The sequence below is a fragment of the Cinclus cinclus genome, chromosome 6, assembly GCF_963662255.1.
Source record: "Cinclus cinclus chromosome 6, bCinCin1.1, whole genome shotgun sequence".
NCBI lineage: Eukaryota > Metazoa > Chordata > Aves > Passeriformes > Cinclidae > Cinclus > Cinclus cinclus.
The window spans coordinates 17,282,570-17,308,836 of record NC_085051.1 but is presented as its reverse complement, the minus strand read 5'-3'; the positions used below and the strand labels follow the sequence as shown (position 1 = coordinate 17,308,836).

At 36.6% G+C, this 26,267-nt stretch overlaps 1 protein-coding gene across 1 annotated transcript in view; it reads left to right on the top strand.

Moving 5' to 3' along the window:
• Positions 1-4,513: 4,513 nt before the first annotated feature.
• MUC2 (mucin 2, oligomeric mucus/gel-forming) overlaps positions 4,514-26,267 on the top strand; it is a 52,116-nt gene continuing 30,362 nt past the window's right edge. The window contains exons 1-25 of the mRNA XM_062495356.1: positions 4,514-4,583; positions 6,170-6,434; positions 8,836-8,950; positions 9,058-9,148; positions 9,533-9,642; positions 9,863-10,079; positions 10,521-10,646; positions 11,329-11,446; positions 11,755-11,893; positions 12,398-12,508; positions 13,506-13,575; positions 13,937-14,074; positions 14,633-14,797; positions 15,367-15,461; positions 16,372-16,502; positions 17,156-17,407; positions 18,323-18,375; positions 18,647-18,756; positions 19,179-19,330; positions 19,770-19,908; positions 20,460-20,570; positions 20,875-21,054; positions 22,034-22,273; positions 23,489-23,645; positions 24,721-24,849. Of these exons, the coding sequence (XP_062351340.1) occupies positions 4,514-4,583; positions 6,170-6,434; positions 8,836-8,950; positions 9,058-9,148; positions 9,533-9,642; positions 9,863-10,079; positions 10,521-10,646; positions 11,329-11,446; positions 11,755-11,893; positions 12,398-12,508; positions 13,506-13,575; positions 13,937-14,074; positions 14,633-14,797; positions 15,367-15,461; positions 16,372-16,502; positions 17,156-17,407; positions 18,323-18,375; positions 18,647-18,756; positions 19,179-19,330; positions 19,770-19,908; positions 20,460-20,570; positions 20,875-21,054; positions 22,034-22,273; positions 23,489-23,645; positions 24,721-24,849 (3,484 nt within the window). The remainder of the gene's footprint in view (positions 4,584-6,169; positions 6,435-8,835; positions 8,951-9,057; positions 9,149-9,532; positions 9,643-9,862; positions 10,080-10,520; positions 10,647-11,328; positions 11,447-11,754; positions 11,894-12,397; positions 12,509-13,505; positions 13,576-13,936; positions 14,075-14,632; positions 14,798-15,366; positions 15,462-16,371; positions 16,503-17,155; positions 17,408-18,322; positions 18,376-18,646; positions 18,757-19,178; positions 19,331-19,769; positions 19,909-20,459; positions 20,571-20,874; positions 21,055-22,033; positions 22,274-23,488; positions 23,646-24,720; positions 24,850-26,267) is intronic.

The following is a 26,267-nucleotide window of genomic DNA, read 5'->3' as shown; positions in this document are numbered from 1 at the left end:
TCCAAAGAAAGAAGTACTATGAGTGGAAAATGGATGCTATTCTTAAAATTTTTATGCCAAACCACATAAGGAAGGACATGTGAGAACATTATACTGCAACCAGCATCAGCAGATACCTTACAGTATTGTATTTGTTGGAATGAAAAATAATGCCCTTAACCCAAAGGCTGCTGAAGGTTACAGTGATGAAGTTGATTCTATATCAGTTTTACATCCATCTAAATGTTGGCTCCTTTTGTGTTGATAATTTTGGATTGATCTGTTGACAGCGTGCATGTCAAAATGAAATTCACCCCCATTACTTCTATGTCATTGCTTTAACACTTTCATGCACTGTTCAGCTTTCTGCTGCTTGTCTCTGTTGCTCATTAAGTTTTTGTCAAGACGTGCTATAGAGGGCTTAGATGCCTCAGTCAAGGAAATATGTCTCTGAATTCATAATTTGACTAGATTTTACCTGAGCTATTTTAGAATGGCTGCCAATGGAGTTCGAGCGACCCAGTTCCGACAATCTCTGTGCTTGAAACAAAAGGAGTGATGTGTATATTGTGCAGTTGTATGGTCATGTGTAAGGCTGTGTGTGCTCTGGTGAAATTCTGGCAGTTGGAAGAGTAGCAGAACGGAATCCTTTGTCTACTTCTGCAGAACAACATTACTGATAGAGCATTGTTGCTTGGTTTGCAGACTGTGATCAGCAAGTCAGGACTACAAAAGCAGATATGGAAAAGACCTCAATCACCAAGAGTAATTGCACTTCTTGAGGTATTTGTACAGTTGTCATCCTGTGATTGCTGTGTCAAGACTACAATTAGATTTCCTCTTGATATATTAACTAATAGAAACAGACCCCACATTCTTGAAAAATTGTTTATTCTTCCTAAAACAATAAACCCAGTCATGTCTCAGCTGAATTATATCTTAAAGTTATATAAATTATATATATAGGCCCTTTTTTGCAGTGTGATTCAGAATGAAGATAATCTTCCATGTGGATTCTCTTTTTAACAACAGTGTATTGCAAAATAAATTTACCCTGTGACTAAATGAACAATAAAGGTTAGCTACGCTGATGGAACGATTTGAAATAGTCTCATAAAACTTTAAGGGTAGGGAAACAATGCATTGACATAACCATGACTCAAAACACATCTTTTATCTCTTCTTCTGCATCTGCTTCTATAACAAACACACTTGCCATGCAACGAACTTTTCTTTTTTATGCTTTGGATTTTAGCAGTGATTTTTGTAGCACTGCTGTTGGGGCTCCTAGATCAGACATATAGTGAAAGCTTATGGGAAGTTGTATTGCCACTTGTAGGCTTCAGGAACTTTAAAAAAACCATCTCTGTTAATACTCAAGTGTGCAACCTAAATATGAAAATCTTTCTTCTTGTCACTAGTTCTGCTGCCTCTTGCATAGTGACAGCATGCAGAATTTTCAGTAATATCTTTGATAATAAAAGCACCTGAACACTTGACATTGGAAAGAGGAAGGTGATTTCTGATGAAGATGACTACAAGCAGGAATGGAGAAGTTCCACAAGAAGGTCAATGCAGGTATAGATAACTTATGTAAGTTTAGGGCAAAGATGATAATGATGAAGTGGAATTAAGTTTGTTGCAAAATGATTGGTTACTTCAGGATATCAAACAATTTATGGTAAATAAATTAATGCATACATTCAGATGTTATCTGCACATGATCATTAAGGTTCTTCTTGGATTAAAATATGTAGTCCAAAAACCTTTGAGGTAGCTAAGCAAGAAATAAAGCAGACCATGATGTCTACCTCAAAAGACTGATTATTTCTGAAAGACACATAAAACAGATGGTAGACAGGATCATTACCCTTCTGGCAATAAGGAAACAGAGACATTATAGTTCAGGACACCTTCTAATGCTAGCAAAAGTAAAAATACCTCAGAATTTTGGAGATAGGGGTCTGTATTTATTTCTCTTCCGATCATCACAGCCATGTATGCTCAAGTGTGAATTCTGCAAGAGTGGTCTCAGTGCTTAAAGACATGTTGATGTCCCTTATTCTCCAGTTAGGGATGTCACAGCAAGCCACATATATGTGAGAAGTAGGGACAATGGGAAGTTGTTCTCTGAGAAGCAAAGACTGCAGAAGGAAAATTGTCCTGTGTAACTTCATAGCTCAAGAAGGAATCATGTTCCCTGTACAGGCAGGACAAAACTGGAGCAGAGTGAATCAGTCTCTAAATTTTAGAGGTGCTTAACTAAAAATGGCTCTTCTCCTACACAGAATATATTAAAATACCAGCATATTGAGGGAGGGTGCAAGTGTAGTTGAAAGACTCTTACCTTTCCCAGTCCCAATAAATGAATGAGTCTCATTCCATCAAGATCTAGAAGCTTTGGGGCAAAGAAACCTGAATGAAAAATATGCAAGTTTCCAACTTACACCTGTCATCATACACATCCCATTTAATCTAAAAAGGGGTGAGGTTTGCTGTGTACCTGGAGTTGCTGCAGTTTGCAAAGAAGGAATTAAGTAATTAAATAATTAAACCTTTTTAAGTAATTAAGTAATTAAACCTTTTGCTTCTGAGGTGATAGTTCTAGCCAGGAGACTACCTAGAAAAACACAGGGAGGAAAATAAAAGCTCAAAATACAGTCCTTTTGGAATCTCCTGAGTATTTTCAGAAAACACTTCTGAACTAAAAGTTTTGGTGTCATAAAAGACAGAAAATGCCAAATTGGGGGATGTCTCTGAGATATCATAAGAGTTAAGTCTGTTAAAGTAATCACTGAGGAAAGATCTCTGTAGACTGTGTGTTTTCTTTGTTTTATGAATGGTTGGTTATAACTGGTTATTACTGGGTTTATTTTTATTTTCCAAGAGGGAAAATAAAGTAATATTCTTCCAGTGATAGATAGATTCATGAAGGAGAAAAAGGCTACTACTTAATTTCAGTCAGGATTGTTGAGTGATACACTATGTAAGGGTAAGACAAGTGCAAATTTGTATTCTCAAATAGAAAAAGGAGAAAATATAAAACCTTTTGAGATGTGTTGAGGGAAAACAGGAAGACGTTCAGAGAGTCTAGTCTATAGTTGAGATAAAATTATTGCATTAAAAAAATAGCAGCTAAAGAATATGCTTTTATGACAAGAGGGTATTTCTAGTTGACTAGAGCAGTTAAAAGGGCTAACTAAAAAGTTTCCTTGATGTTTTAAAAAATATAAAAAATTCCACTTGTAATAAGATCATTGAAAGTAAGAAATACTTTAAGTGATCAAGAAGATTACAGATTTCTGGTCACTGCACTGAAAACTTTTTGATGAGGAAATACAGAGACTGGCCTGGGAGCTTTAAGAAGTAAAACTGTTAGTGCTATGAAGCAGGTGTGTTACAAGATGTCTTGAAGGAAGTGTGCTTTACGCCAAGGAGCCTGTGTTTTGTCTCCTGAAGAGTGTTGCAGAAAGACCTTCTTAAAAGACCTTTTCAGCACAAAATAATGTGCATGTGGAAATTTTGAATTGCTGAAGCAGCATTCTGAAATTGCTCCTGATTCTGTTTTCCGCTTGCTGTCTTCTTCTCCCAAGGACCCTCCCATCTTTCTTGGCACAAAGCAAAGCTGACCCTATAGCTTTTGTAGGATCTGATGTGGGACAGCAGACTGTAAATTCATCATTTATGTAGAAAGTAAGGCAGAATGAACAAGAATGCTTATTGGGATTAAGGACAGTAATGTTTTCTTGTTTTCCCTTTTGCTTTTTCTCTAAAGCTTAATATTATGTGAGAATCTCTACAACTTTGATGGACATTCTGTTGCACCATGATAAGGTTGGAAAGAGCACCTCTTTTACTGTAAAATCCTTGAACTTACTGTGTCACCCAGTCTCAATTATGTTTTGGCCAAAATGTGCAGTATGGGCAATATTTTGGTTTAGACATTCCCAAGAGCTTTAAAAATTAAAGATATCCAAAAATTGTCTGCAAAATAATTTTACAACACATGATGTGCCATTTTATTTGTAGAGGTTACTGTTAATTACAAAGAGCTTCACAATCATCCCGTAATTTTTACAGAAATCATTCTGTGTGATGATGAAAAATGAAAACCTCTTTGGTTTTGAAGCCTTTTTTTTTGGGGGGTCTCACCTTAAAATTTCTTCAAGGGATTTCTTGAAGAAGAAAAAATTCATTATTTGTTATGGGAGTTGCTGAAGTTTAAACTTGGCGTGAGCATTTGAAGGATTTAAAAGCACAGCATCCTGTAGATGAAATAGGGCAATAAAAAATTACATGATTACTGAATCAATATTCTATCGTTTCCTGTATGCTGAATTCCTTCATTTATGAAGGAAAAAAAAAAGACTGTCTGTTTACTTCTTATCTTCTGCAAATATTGCACCTGTTTTTTCACCCCTCCTCTTGCCTCCTCCCTTTGAATCTCCTCCCCTGTGATAGAATCAATTGCCTCAGTGGGTATTATAAAAAGCCGAGTTTCCAGTGGAATTCCCATTCACCCACCTTAGCCACCATGGGGCTAAGAGCAGCCAGCCTCTTCCTCCTCTGGCTGGCTCTTTCCTCTGCTCATGAAATAAAAAAAGGTAAGCTCTAGAGATGAAATGGTAGCACGCTGCCTCCTGGAAAAGAGGGAGAAAGTTAAATATCTCTGCAGAGCTAGAATGAGGCAGTTCATTTAAATAATGTTCTAGAGTTTTAGGATGCCTTAAATTGCTTAAGCTTTGAAATACTGAGGATGCACTGCTCGGATAAAATTGGTAGATGCTACTTTCTTTGGAGATATCAGTGCCTGTATCTACTGCATTGATTTCTAGTTTGATGTGCTTGGAAAATATTTTCAATGTTGCTTTTCTTTCCATGCATTGAGTCTTTACTAGGTATGGCAACGACTTGGCAGAAAGGAACTGTAGGACTTGGAGAGGTTCATTGTTGAAGCAGTGAAGGAAGTGGATGATGGTGTCTTCTCTTACTTTGGAACAACATAAATTGTTCTTTAGAAATGAGTGTCATAACAATGAAAAACGTGAATTTTATTATTTAGGACATTTTCAATCCTTTTGCAAAAGCTCCAACTTACTATCAAATTTGAAGTGATGGAATGGAGCACTCGTACTGAAAACTGCTTTTTAGAGGAATGGGTGGTGAATTATATCCAGTGATCAGGTTTGGGCTATTGAGCTTGGTCTGCTGTGTCCTGAATTCAGCAATGGGAGGAAAGCTTTACCTTGCATTTGGTCTTCCAGCTGTGAGCTCTGGGAGGATCTCTGTGCAGCCTTTCTTCTGGGGAGGGAAGAGTTCCAGCTTGGCTGGAGGTATCTGATATGATTGATACCATCAAAGTACAGTAACCTAGAGGTTTTCTTAGCATTTTGCTTTCTCATGTTAAATGCTGCAAGAAAATCTTGTGAAGATTAGAGATATGTCAAGATTTCCAAGGATGCTCAGCTTTTATGATTCGCCCCTAATCTACAGTATCTGGAGATTTATCAGCTATTGTATTAATTTGTATTATTTGTTGGTATAGATGGCAGGGAAAGGAGCAAATAATCTTTGTATTTTGCTATTGCAAAGACTTATTTTTTTCCCTCCTACCATGGCTATTTTCTGACCTATCTTCTGAAAAAAATCTGTTTGCAATAATAGAAATCACTACTGCATTTAGGAAAAAAAAATTCCCTGAAATCTCCTATTGTGCACAAGCCCTTTCATAACCTTTAAACTGCATTGCAGAGTAGGTAGTACTTTCTTGGTTTCCTACCTGTTTTCTTTCTAGTACATGTTGCACCAGGGAAGAAGATAGTTCTTGGAAAAATTTAATATTGATAAAAATAACACTATGATTCAGAATAAAATCATATGCTTGGCACAGAAGCCAAGTTAGTGGTCAGTATTAAGTTTCCCCACCCCATGCAGGTAAGTTCCTTCACCTCAGTGAGGATTATAGGATATACCCTGGCCTCAGAATTATTTATTAATATCTTATTCTTCTTTAGAGATTTTCATATTTTCTGCTGATCTGGCAGATTCTTGATCAGTCTTGAAATCTATGGAATCACTGTGCACATAATTGCAAGTGGTTCCTACTGTAAAATGGAACACTTACCTTTTTTCACACTAGATCATTTCTTGTGCTTCTTTTCATTTCTATTTCTTTTTCATCACTTAACAGGAAGGACAAGAAGCCATGGCCACTATGTCTGCAGCACTTGGGGAAACAACCACTTCAAAACTTTTGATGGAGACATCTACCAATTCCCTGGCGTTTGCGAGTATAATTTTGTTTCCGACTGCCGGGATGCTTACAAGGAATTCTCCGTCCACATCCAGCGTGCTCTCAACAGCAATGGCCATCCTGAGATCCAGTATATTCTGATGAAAATCAAGGATATAGCAATCTACCTCAAACCAAACCTGGTTGTGGTGGATGGGCGGATGTAAGTTCCTTTTCTGTAATGGTATTCAGAGAAGTGTGCTGGGAAGATAAAAGCAGGACTGATTCTTTACACAACTGTCTGTGTACCATTACAGAAACTGCTGCAAAGCATTTCCACAGACTAACAAACAAAAAAGCCTTTTGAAATTCAGCATTAAAATTGCTTTGGGGAGGAGCTTAAGTATTAATTGTTATTTTTACACTGGTGTAAGTGATTATTTAAGTACAAGTCAGGAATAGGTTCGAGTGAATTGTTCTTCCAGTTGTGCAGAAAACAGTGCAGCTCATGAGCCAGATTTTTCACTGGAATAAAATGACATGGCTTCATTTGTTTAATGGCATCATCTTGAGTTTACCTTAGCAGATGGTCTAGAAAATCCTTGAAAAGGAAATGCATTTCTCTGGGGTCTTTTCCTCTTATTTTCTGACAGAAGAGAGATTGTTTTTTCTGATCTTCATAAATAATTCTCTAAGATCTGATGGCCATTCCTCAAGGGAGTTTAACAGATATAACACAGGTCAAAATTTTCACTGATTTATCTGTGGCAATATGTACTTTTTCAGAATAAGCAGAGTTATTTTTCTCTTCCTATAACATGATTACACAAGAATCTCATCTGACACCATTACTGATGCTAAGTAGTGTCTTAACCTAGTCTTTCCTATCATTGGCTTATCCTTGTAGTGCGTGCACTACTGAAATAAGTGAAGCAGCTCATGAGTTAATTAATATGTTTTAGCATAACTGAAAAAAAGAGAACTTTTAAATTGTCATTGGAGAACTCGTTTTTCCCCAGAATTCAGCTTTTGCTCTAAAGTTTGAAAGCCACTGCAATGAAAATATGTTCAAAGATTGAAAGTTATCATCCAAAGATGATACTAGAATGCATAACAAAATGACAGCAAGTTACAAAAAATGCATTCTTGCCTCAAATTGAAAAAGGTCTTTATTGTTTACTCTTAAAAAGAACTCCATGAAAAGCAAGTTAGAAGTCCTTTTAAAACTGTTTGTCTTAAAACATTTTTCTTTTAGATAGACTTCATTGTCATAAAACAATAGATCCCTGACAAAAAGGTTTTTTATGCTTGGAGAACTTATTTTTTTTAGAACCTAATTTTCCGTATTGATCCTGAAATGATAAATGATCAATTGTCATGTAAAATAGCATTTCACAGTGCTGAGGTGAAAACTGTAAAGTAGAAAAGTGTACCCTTCAGGTACCTGATCCACTGATTGACTGAATGTCCTACTATTAGGAAAAAAGATAAATATTCTATGTTATGAAAAAATATTCCATAGCTAAAAGCTGAAAAGCTGTCCAACATTTTATGCTCCCCCTCAAGAAACATAATCTCTCCAGAGAGAGATTATAATCTCTTCATTGTTTACTGATGAACAATGCAGTCAAAATCAGAAATAATGATCTCTGAGTTTGCACACCTAGATGTGTAAGTCATTTGGGCATGTTAAAAAATGCCTGAGGTAAATAGCTGTAAAAACCCCAGTGACAGAAATCCAGGAGATAAAGCTCTCCCAGTCAAGAGACTAGTTAAGAGATGTGCATACACATGCATGAATCCTGATGGATAGCAATTACATTGATAAATCTGTAGAAAATTAACCAGTTATTTTGACTGGACTTTAGTTTACATTACTTCTGTTTGAACAGACTCTAGTCCTGTAGATTTTATAGGATGAGACTGCCTGCCACAATCCTTTTATTGCTGAATGAAATTCAGCAGTTCAGTTTACCTGTAAAACAGACATGAACTGTTATCACACAAAAATATCTGTGCTTAGCCCTCTGCAAATCCTCTTCTGTCACTGTTAATGAGCTCAGTCCTGTCCACTTAAAACTAAGTAACTAACTACTGAAAGAGCTATGCTCCTTTCTTCTCAAAATTTTGTGGGCCTGTAACTTCCTGTGCATTTTGAAGTATCTCTTAGGAGACAGTTCCTTGCAATGGAACATTAATTCTCTCTGAAATATCTGTGAGGTATTTCAGTAAAGAAATGCTGTAGATTAGGTTGTAGCTCCTTTCATTGATGTAAGTTATTAGTGAGTTTTTGAATATCCTCTGTTAATACCACAGTGATGATGTTTTGTCTTTGATAATTTGAAGACATCTGGCATTTTGATTTTTCTTAAGTTAAAGAACCTGAAGTGTTGGGTAGGCTTTTCCTCTGAAATTGCTTTTCATTTTAAGTGAGTTTTTGCAATGAGTTATTGTCCCAAGTGTCAGAGAGAGAAGACTTTATACCTCATTAAAACAAGGCATCCTGTGCAGTTAGGATGAGGGAGTCAGACTAGTTCCTCTATTCCTCGGGGCTTTTGGCTTATTACAGACATTCATGTCAGCCCTTATGTTACCTAATACAAAGTCTGTGATTTTCTTTCTAGTGTGAAAACACCTTACTACAGCTCTGGTGTCTTCATTGAGACCAGTGAAATTTACACCAAGATTTATGCCAAATTAGGCATGGTTCTGATGTGGAACCAGCAGGATGCCCTGATGGTATGTATGATCAAATTATTTTTAATTGGTGTTTCCTGGGATATTTCTCTATCTCAGTAGAAAAAAAATATATAATTATTTTATGTTTTTCCTTTTTCTTTATTTAGGTGGAGCTGGACAACAAATTTAATAACCATACCTGTGGTCTCTGTGGGGATTACAATGGAATTCAAATCTACAATGAGTTCATCAAAGGAGGTGCGTCATCCCACCCTACTGACAGTTGTCACCAAAGATAGGCTGACAAACCCTGTGCATAGAAACATCACAGAAGAGGCAAATTTCACTTGAGAGGTTTCTGAGATTGCCCCACATTAAACGTGAAATTCCAGTGCTGCATTCCTGGTCTAAATTTATTCTATTCCAGATTAATCTTTTTGTTCTTTACTAGCTTTCTTCTCCTGTTTCCCCTTTACATTTTTGAGCACCGTTAGACATCATTCAGAGTAGGTACCTGTGTCTAACAGGCACATTTGATACCATAGTAACTGTCTGCCTTGATCAGTAGAGTTCTAGGAATCAGGTGCTCTTTGTTGTCAATTTTGGGGCTCAGCAAGTTTTCTTTCTATTTTTTTCTTGTAGATGCAAGCTACAACTCGATTACATTTGGGAACATGCAGAAGATCAGCAAACCCACTGCCAAATGTGAAGATCCAGATGAAACTCAGGCTCTTCCAAGCTGTAATGAGCATGTAAGTATTTCTTGGGTTAACTTCATTTACATGGACTCATGGAGACATCCTTGTGCAACAGGAAGTTAGTTGCAAGGAGCTGGGAGGACTGTCCCTTCCAGGATAAATGGTTACTTTTTCCCATCTGTTCAAAAGACAAGAGGTTTTTTTGCAAGATAAGGAATGTCCAGAATCTCAGATGCTTGCAAATCTCTTAAACATTATTCCTCTTCCTCCTCAGCGTGATGAGTGCCAGAAGTTACTGACTTCCTCTGCATTTGCTGATTGTCGGCTACGCCTTAATTTGGAAATGTACATCCAAGCCTGCATGCAGGACAAGTGTGCCTGTAATGGAAAGACAGACTCCTTCTGCCTCTGCAGCACCATCTCTGAGTATTCCCGCCAGTGTTCGCACGCAGGCGGCCGCCCGGGAGAATGGAGAACAGAGAACTTTTGCCGTAAGTAGTGACACAAATTCTACAAAGATTCAAATGTTTCATGCATGTAGCACCATGAAATTTAAATTCATTGCTTCTTTACAAAACTGTTGGCATGTATTATAAATTTCATACTGGTAGTGCTAAAAGTATTATGTTCTCCCTGTTTTCTTCTTCTATTACTTTTGCTGTTAAGAAATATTTTTCAGCAAATTCTGTTCCCATTAAAAAAAAACCTGAGATTTGATGTTGCAGGAGTTGGGAATAATTTGATATCTTTGAAACCAAAATAAGTAAATATAAAAACCAGGAAAAGCAGTTCAGAATTAAATGAACATGCTTTGCCATGTGGAGTCTGACTTGAGACACTGCTGACTTGCAGGGAATAGGCTGTATGATCTGTGGTTTCTCAGGAATGATGGACTTAACACTCAAATAACTCCTGGTGTCTTATTCTTTCAGCCAAGAGCTGTCCTGCTACCATGGTCTATAGAGAAAGCAGCTCACCCTGTGTGGATACTTGCTCACATTTGGACATCAGCAGCCTTTGTGAGGAGCACTACATGGATGGCTGTTTCTGCCCTGAAGGCAAGTGTTATTCTGGCTGTTGCATTTGGGACAAAAGCAAGAAGCCTGTCTAAAGAAGTCATACTAAAATAATACATGTAGTCAAGTTATATCTTAGAAACAGGTAGAGCTACTCATTACTTTCCCCCCTAGAAGAACGTAACCGTAAAATTTTCTAAGGAGTTAATAATTGATTAATTGATCAATTATTTTGTAGTTCAAACATATTAACACAGTGACAGGTAATAAACCTGCTTTTTAATTCTCAACAAGTGGGCTTTTGATATTATATAGTAAATCGTTGTTTTTAGGTTGAATTGTTCTGAGACAATAGACATAATTTGCCCAGAGAGTGGTTGTGAGGGACAGTGAGTGAAATTCTCAGGCTTGCTGTCAACCTTGGGAAAGAAGATTACAGTGATAGTCTTCACAGCCAAAAAGACAAAAAATCTAAACATGTGACATTCTGAGATTGTTCTTATATGCTTGTAATAACCTTTTAATATGTGTATAGTTATATAAATGAAGAGACTTGGATTTTCAAAGGCGAACAAAAGTGCCATCTGTCTTATATTACAAAAAAATAGAGATAGTATTCTTCACAGTTTAGATAAACTCAGCCTGTGTGACAAATTAGAGTTTTTCCTCTGTGGAAATTGCTTATTTGAAAAAGAGCTGGAATAGTTAATGCTGTGTTTTATAGGAACTGTGTATGATGATATCAGTGAAAAAGGCTGCATCCCTGTTAGCCAGTGCCACTGCAAACTTGGTGGAAAGACGTATGCACCTGGAGAAAGCATTTCCAAAGAATGTGAAGAATGGTAAGGTTCCTAGTTGTACACCTTTCTTTGAATGGTTGTAAATGGCCCTGCATTTTTCAAATTTCCCCTTGGTCTCAGTAGATGTCCTGAATTTAATGTTTATGTTGCGTGTCAATAGAACAAAATTTCTGAAAAGTTTTCTTGATTCTATGGTGTATGTCAGAGGGAAAACCTCAAGGAAATGGTCAAGGATACTTTTTTAAAACACCTGGGGATATTTTGCTGGTTGCCAGATATACAGATACTTTCAGTGCTCTCAGCTCCTGTAATAAGTACAAGCATTTTTTGTATTATTTGTCTGTTTATAGCACCTGCAATTCAGGCAGATGGACCTGCAAAGATCTAAACTGTCCAGGCACATGCTCAGTGGAAGGAGGTTCCCATATTTCCACCTTCGATGGGAAGAAATACACCTTCCATGGAGACTGCTACTATGTGTTGGCCAAGGTACTGTGGGACTGCTCTCTAGCAGAGTAAAACAGTGTCTGTGGGTTGGTGTGTATCAGCTGGGAGTTATTGTTCTCCTCCATTGTGTGAGGGAAGCAGAAATGCTGGAAGTTGTACTAGAAAATTCAGGATTTATCTGTAATAGCCCAAAGGGCAAGCTGGGGACTTATTGCAATGGGTGATTAACTCAGTAAGATAGAAGACTGCCTATGCTGTCATTATCCAGTGGAGTCCTTTGTATATAAGAAAACAAAAAGTCTCAGGATTCGAAGTTCTTGACTACTTCTGTAACAGTTATTTCTGAGTGTCAAAGTCAGGTAGGGAAAAGAGGTAGGCAGCTGTTTCATTCATCCCTAAAATATCTGGTGTCCATTCTTCTAGAGAATGAGGAAAATCTTGTTGAGCTGGTAGGTTGCTGTAACTGATAAATTTAGTCTTTCTTGTGGAAATCATCTCATGCAATTTTTCATTTGACTAATGGACATTGCTTTTCTGTGATTGTAGGGTAGTGCAAATGAGAGCTATGCTCTCCTGGCAGAGCTGGTTCCCTGTGGCTCCACAGACAAACAGACCTGCTTGAAGACTGTTGTGCTGTTAGTGGATAACAAAAAGAATGTAAGTAATGTTCTTTGGATTTTGCTAGATATGTTGAAAGTTAGCATATTTCCCTTAATGTGGGTGAGTACCTTTTTCTTCTGGAGTCATTATCGTGAATAGATGAGGAACCTCAGACAGGCTGACAAACAGTTCAGATTTCTGCCTCAAGAATTGAAAATAGACCTTAACTTAAGAAAATATAAGACTCAAAATAACTGACACTGCTCCCTCTTCTTTACTCTGCTCTGTGCAATAAGTTTATTCTCACAGGATTCCAGGTGTCTGGAAGCAGGATACCATTCTTCTCCCCCTCACAGATTTTTTCTTAATTCAGATATAATTTTATAGATCTAATTGAGTCTTTTTCCAAAGAACATCTTTGTATGGTGGTACAATCCAACCTTCTCAAATATTCACTTTAGTATTCTTTTTGTTTATGAGAATATATAGACTATCTCTACATATAATTTTCATACGTATACACACAATTTTCCTCACATATTTTTAGACTTTTATGTCCTTGCCAGCATTACTAGAACATAAGAAAATCAAATAAAAACCCAATAATTTTATGTTTCTATATGTATAGAGTAGCATTTTTTGAGGAAGTTTAATAAACTGCTTTCTTACCATGTCAGAATCATATTAGCCATCACACAGAAGCTGTAGCCCATGCTTTAATATGGAATAAGAACTTGCTACAAATCCTGAAGAACTAGTATTTTCTTCTACTTACTGAAACCAAAGTGCCCGATACGTATGAGTTTTTAATTTCATTATTGCTATGAGTTCTTGTAGGCAGATATAAAAGAAACACTGAATAGCAAGATAAAACCTTATGTGTATCCTATAGGGCTGCTGCATTGTTAAATTTTCAGATAGATTTTTCCTTTAAAAAATTTGGAGCTCTAGACAGAACCTAAATGTGTAAAATGTCCTTCCTGTTAATTTTCTTTGTATTAGTTCATTTTCCTTAGTCTCTGGAAGCTCATTGATTCCATTTGCCATTACACAGGTGGTGGTTTTCAGATCAGATGGCAGCGTGCTCCTGAATGACATGACAGTGAATGTGCCTCATGTGTCAGGTAAGGGGCACAGCCTTGTATGTTGACTGTCACACACCTGACTTCTCATGTAGGGGTGTATTTTTATTGAGGAAAAAGTGGAAGAGAGGTATTCAGCACTTTCCAAACCTGGCTACATGGTGTGGGCATGCCCATTTATTTCTGATCCCAGAGACCAGTCTTCATAAATAATCAACTTACTAAGTTTGTGAGGACCAGCATCATATCTAGTTGGCCAGTGATTTTTAAAGGAAAAAAAAAGTTAATGTGATCCTGGACTCAGAGATTTCATGCTGGTGATACATGATAATCTAATAAAAGTGTTTCTTTTGGCAGCCTGTGTGTGTCCATTTACTACAGCAGTTCATGTTTTGTTTTTCAGCCAGCTTCTCAGTATTCAAGCCATCTTCCAACTACTTTGTTGTACAAACTTCTTTTGGGCTTCAGATGCAGATCCAGCTGTTTCGAGTAATGCAGCTGTTTGTGACTGTGGATCAATCAGTTAAAGGAAAACTTCAAGGTAAGTGTCTATGCAAATGGGAAGCAAAACTATGCTGTTCCACAGCTGAATAGTCATGTATTCTTTATATGAGGGATAATTCATACTACTTGTTGATTCAAGGGGAGAAAACAGAAAGAAAATCAACTCAAGCAAACTAGAAATGTGCTTTTATTTTTTGATACTGAAATGACCTATCACTCTGGTGCCAGTACATAGGTGTTTTTTAGAATATTCCTTATTTTTGTATTAAGTTTAATTTTTAGCTATCCACAAAACCAGGTTTTTGGTTTTTTTATCAGGTTTGGTATTTTGTGGTTTTCATATCATCAGAAGGCATAAAAAATATGGGTTAGTATAGTAATCTCTTGAAGCACAGATATTTTCATGGTTACTATTCTTGAAGATGTTGAAAATTTAAAACAGGGTTTCTAAAACTTCAGTATTTATAGTATGCATTAAATTGATGTGGAATAATCAGCTTTTTCTAATGTTTGTGATCAGTTGTCCCTTTCCTTTGACCTTTCAGTATGAGAGTAAGTAATGCTTATGTGAAATTTTTACCTTGTTCTCAAATAGGTCTTTGTGGAAACTTCAATGGAATGGAAGGTGATGACTTCAGAACAACCAGCGGGCTGATTGAGGCTACAGGATCTGCCTTTGCTAACACATGGAAAGCTCAGTCCACCTGCACAGACCAGGCAGAAAAGCTAGAAGATCCCTGCAGTCTCAGCATTGAAAGTGGTAAGCACATTAATAAGTCAAATGGTTGGCTTCTGCCAGGATGAGCAGTGTCTGCTGTGCGTTATGGCGACAGACGTGTAAGAGTTGTAGTGGGGCATTGAAGACTTTTTACAGGACTGTAAAATTAGTAATTAATATCTACAAATATGTATACATACAAGCACTTCATCAAACTTAAGTGAAAATTTAAGGGGTGGTTGTAAAAGAATCGTAAGGTGGAAGAATGGGTAAAACAGTCATTAATTTGTATTATCTGCAAAGACAGCTTGTATCTCCTAGCATTATTCATCCTTGTGTTTAACTTAGCTTTATGGTCCCCAAATGGAAAAAGCTGTCACAATTCCTGTGCACAAGTTGCAGAAGTACAGTGCAATTTTTGATCTTATCATTGCATGTCTCTGAATCAAGGATTAGAAATACATGTATGGTGATTGCATGTAGTTTCTCCACTCCCCAAAATACACACATTTCTCTTATTTGTATTGCTGCACTGCATTTATGTGTCAGCATAATGAGTCATGGCACAGGGAAGAGAAGGAAATGTGATGACTTTAACTTTTTTTTTTCAGCAAATTATGCTGAGCATTGGTGTTCTTTGCTGAGAAACCCAAAGGGTCCTTTTGCAAGATGTCACTTAGTCATTGATCCTTCAGAATACTATAAGGTACTGTAATTTTGCACTCTTTTAATACTGCATTATTTCAGATGGTTAACTGTAATTTATCATTGTTTGAACATTTGAGACATCAGTGAGTAGCTTGTCCATAAGAGATGCTGAATTTTTTGCATTAACTGATTCAAGCAGCATAGCATTCAAAGTATCTCATGTGGTGGGATCTTATGAATAAGATAAATAAATGCTGAATAAAAACATACATTTTTTATTTTGCTTTCTTATGTTTTGTGTTTCACGTACATTTTTATTCACTTGGATATTTGGACTGAAAAGAAGATTCAAGAGTTGCGGATGTGCAACTAGGTTTACCCTTAAACATTAGCTTCTATAAGGTGGGGGGGAAAATTCCAACCATATGTTGGTTGGAATGTAATCCCAAATCATCTTCATGCCAGATTGTCTATTAATTCTTTTCCCCCATGCTCACCTCTGTTGAGCAGTAAGTGAGGCTTACTTGAGGAAAAGGAATTCCAAAATCATTGCTTATACTTGGTAGTCAGTGTGAGCTCAAATGTTGTAAAGGTCTTCACAGACCTGGTTAATATTTTGCCTTTATTATTCAAGTGTTTGTGGATCTCTGCATTTCTAATTAGTAACTGAGAGCAAATGGTATCAATATCCTTCGAAAAAGGTGTTCTTAAGGAGGCTGACTGCTCTTTAAAGGTTCAAGAGGCTTGGCTTAGGTTAGGATAAGCATCCAAATATTTTCATTGTGTATTAAATGGAGCATCACTTTAACTCTCTGGTCTTTGTCCATTCCTTCTTGTTCTCTGGTCATGGGAATTAATACAGACAACATCAGGAGAAGCAGACAGGACATTTTGTAGCAAACAAGCTGCGTTTGGTTATTGATTTCCTGGGGACTTATTGACCCTCTTTGTTTGTTTGTTTTTTTCAGAAATGTAAATATGACACCTGCCTCTGTGAAGACAATGAAGAATGTTTGTGTGCTGCCCTGTCCTCTTACTCAAGAGCCTGTGCTTTCAAAGGGATCATTCTGGGAGACTGGAGAAAGAGTGTCTGCAGTAAGTAGTGGAACAGTAATCCCTGTGGAAATAATTAAACATGAGAAATAAGCAGGTTCTCTCTGAATTTGGTTGTCAGTGATCTCACTGTTAAGGGATTTGGAGTATCTTAGAAATATCTAATGACCTAAAAGAGACAATGCTGATAATGTTTACTATTCCATGTTATATTCTTCAGATGTAATTTGAAATTTTTATACTTAGAAGTAGAAAGCAGTATTTTGTATTTTCACCTTCTTTCCCCAGTCTAGCTAATACAATTCAATTTACTAGTGGAATCCCAGCCATCAGGGCTTTTACTGTGCATTTATTTAATGCTGTCTTTGTTTCTGATCATGCTTGCTTTTCATCAACAGTTCAGTATGTTTTAGACTAGGAGTTTATTATATTGTGCTTTCTATCTGATTATCAGTATGTGAAACAAATAGGGGTATGAAAGTAGAAACTGTTAGTAGCAGTTAAAAATAAGTCTTCAACTGGTAAAGTTAGGTTAGTGTTACTTGTGACTTCTAATATTTTTGTACTTTAATAAGAGCTAAGGGAATGTTTTTATCACTACATGTGGCACAACCAAGGAAACCAGAATAGAAATGTCAAGGCCAAATTGTCCATCCTGCATCCCTTTTATATCAGTTTATTTTTTTTCCCTCCAGGCAGCGAAGCGTCTTCTTGCCCAGGAAATCAAGTCTTCCTTTACAATCTTACAATGTGCCAGCAAACCTGTCGTTCCCTTGCTGATGGTGAAAAGTATTGCTTGCAAGACTTTGCTGCTGTGGATGGCTGTGGCTGCCCATCCAATACATACTTGGATAACCAGGATAACTGTGTGCCCATCTCCCAGTGCCCATGTTATTACAAGGGTTCGTACCTGGAACCTGGGGAATATTTCACAAAAGATGGAGAACGCTGGTATGTTCTATTTTGGCTTCCTTTTTTGTTGGGAAAAAGTCCTTTAAAAATTGCTTGTTAGGTGTAAGGTGCTTAGGGTTTTTGGTACTTTATTGAGTAGTTGTAATGCATTTCACAACATCTTCATGCTGAGCAAAGCATTATCCTGATTATCCTGTTGCAGTGCAGTTTACCAATAATTGAGAAGTGCACCTTGCTTCAGAGGTGTGAGTACTGGCCTTCACAGATAAATGTTATTTTGAAGCTGCAGTGTTAGTGAGACTTGTTAAGCAGAAGGGTGAAAGGAAGATAAAAGGCCAGCTATGTGTTTGGTTTGCTTTTCTAGCAGACACAGGTTGCTTGTGTTTTCCACTGGAGGAAGGTCCCCTATCCTTGATACGTATGTACTGTAGCATAGGTTTTTGAAAACAACATTAATAATTCTGTTGTATTTTGCCATGATTTCTGGCAATGGTTTGCTTCCTGAGTCTTCAGTGCAAACTGTGAAATGCCTTCTTTCATCCAGCAGAAGAAGCATATAGGTCAACAAATTTGCAGCATATAGATTGAATAGGCATGAAAATACACTATGTATCCAAATGGAGGTTTTGATTTAAATTATCACTGTTATCTGTGTCATTATTATCTAATTCCTGAGTTGTCAAAAAACATAGTATTAAAGATTAATAGAATAGCTCACATTCCTTAAAACATAACCTTTGTGTGCATTATGCCTAAAATCTTACTATACTTTTTCTCCAATGAAAAAATTAATGAGTGTGATTCAATAGAATTTACCTTGCAAATTCAGTAGAAATTATGCAGGACATCTTCAGTAAATTCTTTCAAATTTATATAAACAAATCCTTAGACTTAAATTGAGGATATTGAGCTTGCTCTTTTTAATTTAAATTTCTACTTACTTCACTTTTCTAGTGTTTGCCGAAATGCTAAGATCCAGTGCACTTCAGTGAAAATAAGAATGAGAAGTAAGTGACATTCTATAAACTAAACTAGAATAAAACCCATAACCAACCTCCCAACCCAAACCTACTTTCATTTTGAATTTTCCATGTACTTGTTTTGCATGTTTTTTTCTCCTTATGTAAAACAGTAACTCATTTTCACTTCATTCTCTCGTCACTGACCCTATTTTTTTCATAAGGATAGACTGAGATTTCTGTCTCAGAAACTACCACCTTTCAATCACATTTCTTTTGCCTTTTCTTGATTGTTCTAAACCAACAATGTACCTTTCAGGTGAAGAAAAATGTTCTTCTAACAAGACATACTTTGACTGCAGTGCATCCTCAAAGTGGAGTTCGCAAACACCTCTACAGCTTAGCTGTCATACTCCTCAAACTGATCATGTATGTATTGAACTTTTCTTTCTCTCTTGCTTTCTTTATTCTCTATTCTTTATGGTGCTACACAGCAAATACTGTTGTAACTAACAGTTTATTTCTCTTTGGTTCAACCAACCTTTTCACCCCCCCTCATGATATTAATCTGTTGCCATTTTCATGATGATTCCACTTACGGTTTCCTTCTCCTCTTTCTTTTTACTGTGGCTTCAGTCGAATAATAATTTCTAAGTGAAGAAGAATTTGGGTTCTTAGACAATCAAAAAAGAAAATAAAAACATTAGAAACCTAGAAAAAAAGAACCTTATAAAACTAATCAATATTAGACTGTGTGGTTGTAAATACAGTTTTAAAGAGTGCTTATGAAGAAGTGGAATTAAGATGCAGTGCTTTGTCATATGGTAACCATTTCTCCTTATATTCCTTAGTTCCAGACAGAGTGTGTTTCAGGCTGTGTGTGTCCTGAAGGTCTATTTGATGATGGCAGAGGGGGCTGTGTTGAGCCAAAAGATTGCCCATGCATTCATAACAATGAATGGTATTCTTCTGGAGACAAGATAAAAGTGGACTGCAACACCTGGTGAGTTATAAGTGAATACACTCTTCTAGAATATATTCTATGCAGTACATTCATATCATGTCTTGTCTTATGTACTACAGTAGCTGCAAAAGCTAGAAGTATCATCTTTAATTTTCAGGAAAACTTACTGCTAACTCAGAAAATACAGATTCTGCTGAAAGTATGGGGGTAGTAGTTACCTCTGTTTTCAGCAGGCATCTCTTGTTGGGAAAATTCACTCATTTTTAAAAGTTAAATGCTATCAGATCTAAAGATTGTAGCTCGACAGAGTAAAAATCATATTATAGGCTTGAAAACAGGCTAAACAATTGAAATTGAGGCTTGGATATTTTCCACATTGTCACATTTTATCAGGCAGATGCTTGGTTTGTTCCTCAGTTTTTCAAAACTGCATGCTCTGGGTGAGATCTGAAAGTTCAGCTTCTCTGCTCTCTTCTAGCACCTGCCAGAAAGGGCTTTGGAAATGTACTGATGATGTGTGCTATGGGACTTGTACGATATATGGAAGTGGCCATTATAACACTTTTGATGGGAAATTCTATGACTTTGATGGGAGCTGTGAATATGTGGCTGCTCAGGTAATGCTCATCAGGAGGGCTGAAAAGGCATTTGATTGCCTTGAAAGTCTACTTTCCTCTTCAGTTTTGTCATTCCTTATTGCCTGCCATCATTGTTCCCAAGGTGTTCACACATTCTGTCAGGATAAATTGTGTATTTTCAGTGCAGGCAAGCTGTATGAATATGGCTTCCTTTTTTTTTCAGATATATCATAAATTGCATGTAACAGAACTATGTTACAGTGAGAGCTAATTATCATTTGTGAAATAAATCCAAATTCTAAGCTTAGAAACTTGAAACTTATATTTAAAGATATACTCCTCACTTTGTTTTATTGCCCCCCTCTTTTTCACAGGCTGAGACTGTGTTAACTGTTTATATGTATGTGTGGAAGTATGCATATATGGCTGTGCAGCTGTAGAAGTACGTGTGTATAGGATCTCACATTTGAAAGAGCAGTAACTATTTATACATTGTGAAGATTTAAATGGTTGCAATTATTATGACATTGAACTACAATGAAATATTCTACCTAATTTTCTCATGTTATTTTCTTTTTCTTTTTCAATAGGACTTCTGTGGCGACAAAAAATCCAGTGGCTCATTCAGTATCATCACAGAGAATGTCCCTTGTGGAACTACAGGAGTCACCTGCTCAAAGGCTATCAAAATGTTCCTAGGGGTGAGTGGTGATAGTCAGTACATATCAATAATCAAATATTACCAAAAATTTAATGCTCCAAAGTCACACTCCTAAAAGCAGCTGTAACAAGGATTAGAGGCCCTATCAAATTATTCTGTAAAGGTGTAAGTTCTCAGGTAATGAAAACCCTCTCAATCAGAAGTGCTACACCATTCCCTGCTATCTTGGAAGTCGTCCCAGAATCTGAGCTATTGATTTCAGAATGAGTTGCATTGTTACAAGTGTCTAATATTTTGTCTCATCATAGAAGGTAGTGTTACAGTACGTCTATTTTATCTTTCAGAAAACTGAACTGAAATTGGAGAACAAAGAGTACAAAGAAATTCAGCGAGATGTTGGTGATGATGTGCAGTATTGGAACAGGACAGTCGGCCTGTACCTGGTTATTGAGGCTAGCAATGGTGTGATGCTGATCTGGGACAAGAAGACTACTGTTTTCATCAAGCTGAGCCCTGATTACAAAGTTAGTGCCTGTCTGTCTTTTTCTGAAGTCATATTGTGAATAGACAAGGAAACATAAATGTTCTTTTATTCTGACTCCGTGTCTAATTCCTGTATCTTCTATGCACTGATGATTAGGTTGCATTATTACCATCACAGCTTGCAGAAGCAATTCTGAGGTTTCTTACAGTCTATCACAATGTATTGCACAGAATTCATAGGATTTAAATCTAATAGAGATAAACATCTCAGGCAATACTCTTGAGTTTGTGAGTACTGATAGTCAATCATCCAGAATAATTTAGGGGATGTGGACTGACTGCATGTGTGCTTGGAAACCTACATGTAGTCTCAGCCCTGTGTTAAAACCAAATTCTCTATGCAGTGTATGGCCATGGTACTGGTTCCTGAAATTCAGCATGCTGAATTGGAGAATACTGGGGCATTGTACAAACAGTGACATACTGTTTCTTGTGGGGACTGGTGGACCTTAATTAACACTACCAAAAATTTGCCATTGAGGGCAGACTGATAGATTTTCTTTCAAGCAAAATGTATTTTTGCTATCATTTCTTTTCCATGAATGAAGAAATTGTGCTCATTATGTTAGAAACTTTTAATAAAAACAGCTTTGAGCAGAAATTAATTAATTCAGACTTATATTAATAGGTGAGTTATGATAAATTGAGAAGAATGGAGAATAAATAATTCTTCTAGCTGTAAGAGGCTTGGGGACTCTTTAATGTTTTAAATTGGATATGGAGATGGAGATATGGAAATACACCACATATAATTGATTTCAAGGAGGGAGGCCATGGCAGCTGAATAATCTGCTGAGGATGGATAAATATTTGTTTTCTGTACAAATAATTTGACAGTAGAGATGAAAGTCATCATTTACAGAGACAGTAATTTGTCACTTTTCATGTCAGTGTTTTGCTCTTACTTTACCAGAACCCGTTTCTCACTTCCATGGTGTATTTAAAAACTCAATTTTCCAGGGCAAAGTATGTGGTCTGTGTGGCAACTTTGATGACAAGGCAAACAATGACTTTACAACAAGGAGTGGACTGCAGGAGTCTAACCCTCTGAATTTTGGAAATTCCTGGAAACAATCTCCTATGTGCCCAGATGTCGTACAAGAGATTAAGCCCTGTGATCTGAAACCACACCGGAAATCCTGGGCAGAGAAAGAATGCAGCATCATCCAGAGCGAAGTCTTCAAAATTTGTCACTCCAAGGTTTGTAGAAGACAGTAGGTGATGGGACAGCACAGTGAATTTCTGATAATGCAGAACCGAAAAGACCATCAGAAATGAATGAAGAGATGGTTAAATAGAGTGATCTTCAATTAAGTCTTCAGTACAGCTACAGGTGCCAGCACATTTCACGTGGGCTTAGTCTACATAGTCTGAGTCTCTGTGGCAATGTGACTGTGTCAGTGGTGGAGGCAGCCCCAGCTGTACAATATTCATCACCACAGTTTCACTGCTACTACTCTGCAAGTAAGCTTCACAAATATATCCTGAACAGGTCTGTGTTTGCTGCAGTTGCACCATCTCTGGTTGAGAGACAGTCAGTATTACAAGTATAGAAGGACCTTACGATCATCAGACCCATCTCCTGATGGAAATTCATACTAAACATGAAAGGTGGCTGTTGAAGAGGCTACTACTTGTAGTATTCAATCCACAAAAGGATCTTCTTCAACGCCACTGACATCACACAGTTTAGATAGACAGATGCTGGTACTGTGCCTCCAAATTGCAACAGCAAACAGTGTGACAGCCCACAGCTCCCAGAGTACAGTGTACAGAGAGCACTGCTCTTTATTTCTCATCTCTTTCCTGATGTATGGTAATGATTTACAACAGTTTGTTCTTAAATCACAGTGGAAAAGTCACAAATTTAATAAATTGATTATATATTTCCATGCTGCTTTACTTCAGCAGCAAAAATCCAGTGTAACTTTCTCCTCTTGTGGTCTCAAACAAACAAAAAAAAAAAGGCTTTTTTTTTAATGTGTCATTGGATAAACTCCAAAAACTGACAGGCACAAAATTATATATTTCATATTTGCTGTGAATGCAGCCTTTGTGACATTGTTCACCATTTGGTTGGCAAAGCTTGCTGGAAGATAAGACTTCACTGGCATCAATTCAGCTTGGTTTTTGGAGCACTAAAATGGAACTCTATTAGAAAATGTGAGCACTGCCAAGGACTCTTACTTTGTTTTTTCAGTCATAGTATCTTTTGAAGGAGCTATATTATTTTAAATCTGTTATTCCCCAAAGTATATTGAGCAGCTTCAAGCTTGTATATGTTTGTGATTTGGTAACTCTTAGACACAATCTCCTTCCTGGCCAGCTCAATTCCCATGTATTAAGAGCTCTCCAACATATTAGTTTGAAAACTAATTTGAAAATGAACTGGGGCATAATTTCTTCCTCCAATAGGTGAACCCACTTCCTTTCTATGAAGCTTGTGTTCATGATGCCTGCTCTTGTGACAGCGGTGGAGACTGTGAGTGCTTCTGCTCTGCAGTTGCAGCATATGCCCAAGAGTGCATCAAGGCTGAGGCCTGTGTTTTCTGGAGAACTCCTGATATCTGCCGTGAGTAACAGATAAACAAAACTCTATCTTTCTAGCTGCTGTCAGAAAGCCAGTCAAATAAATCATCAGTGCTGTCACTGCAAAATCATGCTGTCTACTTGGTGAAATTTTTTCTCAGCATATCAGGGAGCAAACAGGGCTAGTAAATTTATATATTTCAACTGTCTTTTGTTCAGCCTGGTTCTCTCTTTCTTTCTCTCTTTCTCTCTTTCTCTCTTCCTCTCTTTCTCTCTTTCTCTCTTTCTCTCTTCCTCTATCTCTCTCCTCTCTCAGTTCTTCAAATTAGTCAGAATTTGATTTTAGCAAAAAGTATATAGCACTCTCATGCTTTAGCACTGAACCTTATCAGTGTTATGTATATTAAACAGTGTCCATTAGTGATGCTAGTATTCATACCAGTACACCATAAATTAATGTAAAATATTATTTAGATTAATATTACCCAAAAAGCACTCAAATCAAAATGTTGAGATTCTAAGTAGCAGAAATATGTAATTTTTGATTTAAAAAAATAATTCAGATTCAGAATTTGGACTAACTGGAGCTTTTAAGTGTAAGAAGCCAGTAAAACAACAATTCTAAATTTCATTCAGCTTTGAAATATAAGTTAATAAAAGCTCCTTCCTCTGTCTCTAGTCATCTAAGCTGAATTTAAGTTGCATTCATAATGGCTCATAGGCTTTCTCTTGGATTTTCAGCCTGTATGGTACAACAAGATGGAACTATTTTGTGTAAAATGGAAAAATATTTAGGAGTTTGCTAGTAGCTACAGAAGAAAAATGCTCTCAGAAATATACCTTTAATTTTAAACTAAAATAATTTTTAAAAAATATTTTTCTTTATGATTTCAAGCATTTTTACACAGTGGCTTGAATATTTAAAATTTAAATCTTGGGCACTGATGTTTTGATATATCCCAAGTCTCAGCAGAGTAGCAGAAAGTCCAGGTCTTGTACCTCAAGAGAAATTTGGTCAGCTTAACTTGTAGATCAATGTAGCTTGTACCTTTAAAGGCCTGCTCAGAGCTGCATTCTGGCAACCTTGTTTTTAATCAGCTTCTCTCTTTTCTCATCAGCCATATTCTGTGACTACTACAACCCTCGCAATGAGTGTGACTGGCACTACGAGCCTTGTGGCAGTAATATCACAACCTGCAGGATGATCAATAATGTCAGCACCAACTTCACAATACCACTACTGGAAGGTAATAAATTCCTTGCTATTTTATATTGTGTTTTGTATAATTTCAGATATCTTGCAATAATTATGGACTAGTCAGTCAACTTGATGAAATGTTCCTAAATCTGCTATGTTGAGTTTGGATCCAGTCTTACATAGATGTTTCCTATAATGTAATTTATTGTCTGTTAACCTCAATGGATGATAGTTACATTGCTGTCAGCCACAAAACTAGGTCTCTGCTTGGATAGGATCCTGAAACATGCATTATTATTACATCATGGTAATGTAATGTAATAATTATTATTACATCATGCAGAAGTATTTCAAAAGCAGGAAAATTTTTGATATGGCAAGGAAGCAAGTCACTGATAGTTGGGCATTTTTAACCTTATCATTTTTTATGTACCAGATCATCTTGCCTTTGCTAGATTAGTGTGCAACATTTACCTACCTTTACACTGGAAAGTATGTTTTGTAGCAGATACGCTGATGCTGCTATATATTTGATTCTTAATGGAGATTCTGTTTCCTTTGTAGATGAGGTATTAGTAGGTGACAGTCCTTGTGGTTGATAATGGAACAGAAATTTCACATTAAAAGGACTGCAGTGATCCAAGAATGTGAAAGATTTTACAAGTATCTTCTGGTTTACCACATGGTAAAACTGGAGAAAAATCCTATATTTTTAGCCATAATGTCTTTTTGGTCTGGACTGGAAGCACTTACCTCCAGTTCAGAGATTTGCAAGAAATGCCTTGAGTTTGACTTTGCTTTGAACTGCTAGTAAAAAAATTAAAAGGAAAGAAAAATCAAATAAACCAAAACTCAAGAGAAACAAAACAAAACAAAGCAAAACACCACCACAAAACCGTACTAAAAAAATCAACAAAAATCCCTAACCAAAATTATTTTTTAAAAACCGAACAAACCTCTGTGTTTTAAAATAAATTGTCTTATATTATTAGAAATATTTGGGAATATTATTATATATCCACTTATCTTTATGAATTCTTTTTTGTTTAATTTCACTAGAAATATAGAGCACACCTGTTTTTGTTAGGACATCTTAAGTACAGTATGGCAGTGTAAAGTGACTTTTAAGTACCAACTAATTACATGGTGCTTCAGTTTAAAGGCTGTTTAGAACTCCAGTACAGTATAAAGAGGACTTCATGTTATTAATAATTGGAATTAATAATAGGTTATTTGGAGGAAGGAGATACAATAATAATAGCAGAATAATATTTTAAGTGTATTTACATGAAAAATAGAATGAGAATTGACAGTCAATTAATCCCTTGCATTGAAGTTTGGATCACTGCCCAAGGGTAAGGAAAAGCACAGATAAATTATGTGTTTGAGGTAGAGATACGTAGTGTATTCAAGGCATATAAACAAGGTCTAATGTTCCAAGAAATGTAGTGAAAAACCTGTTAGTGA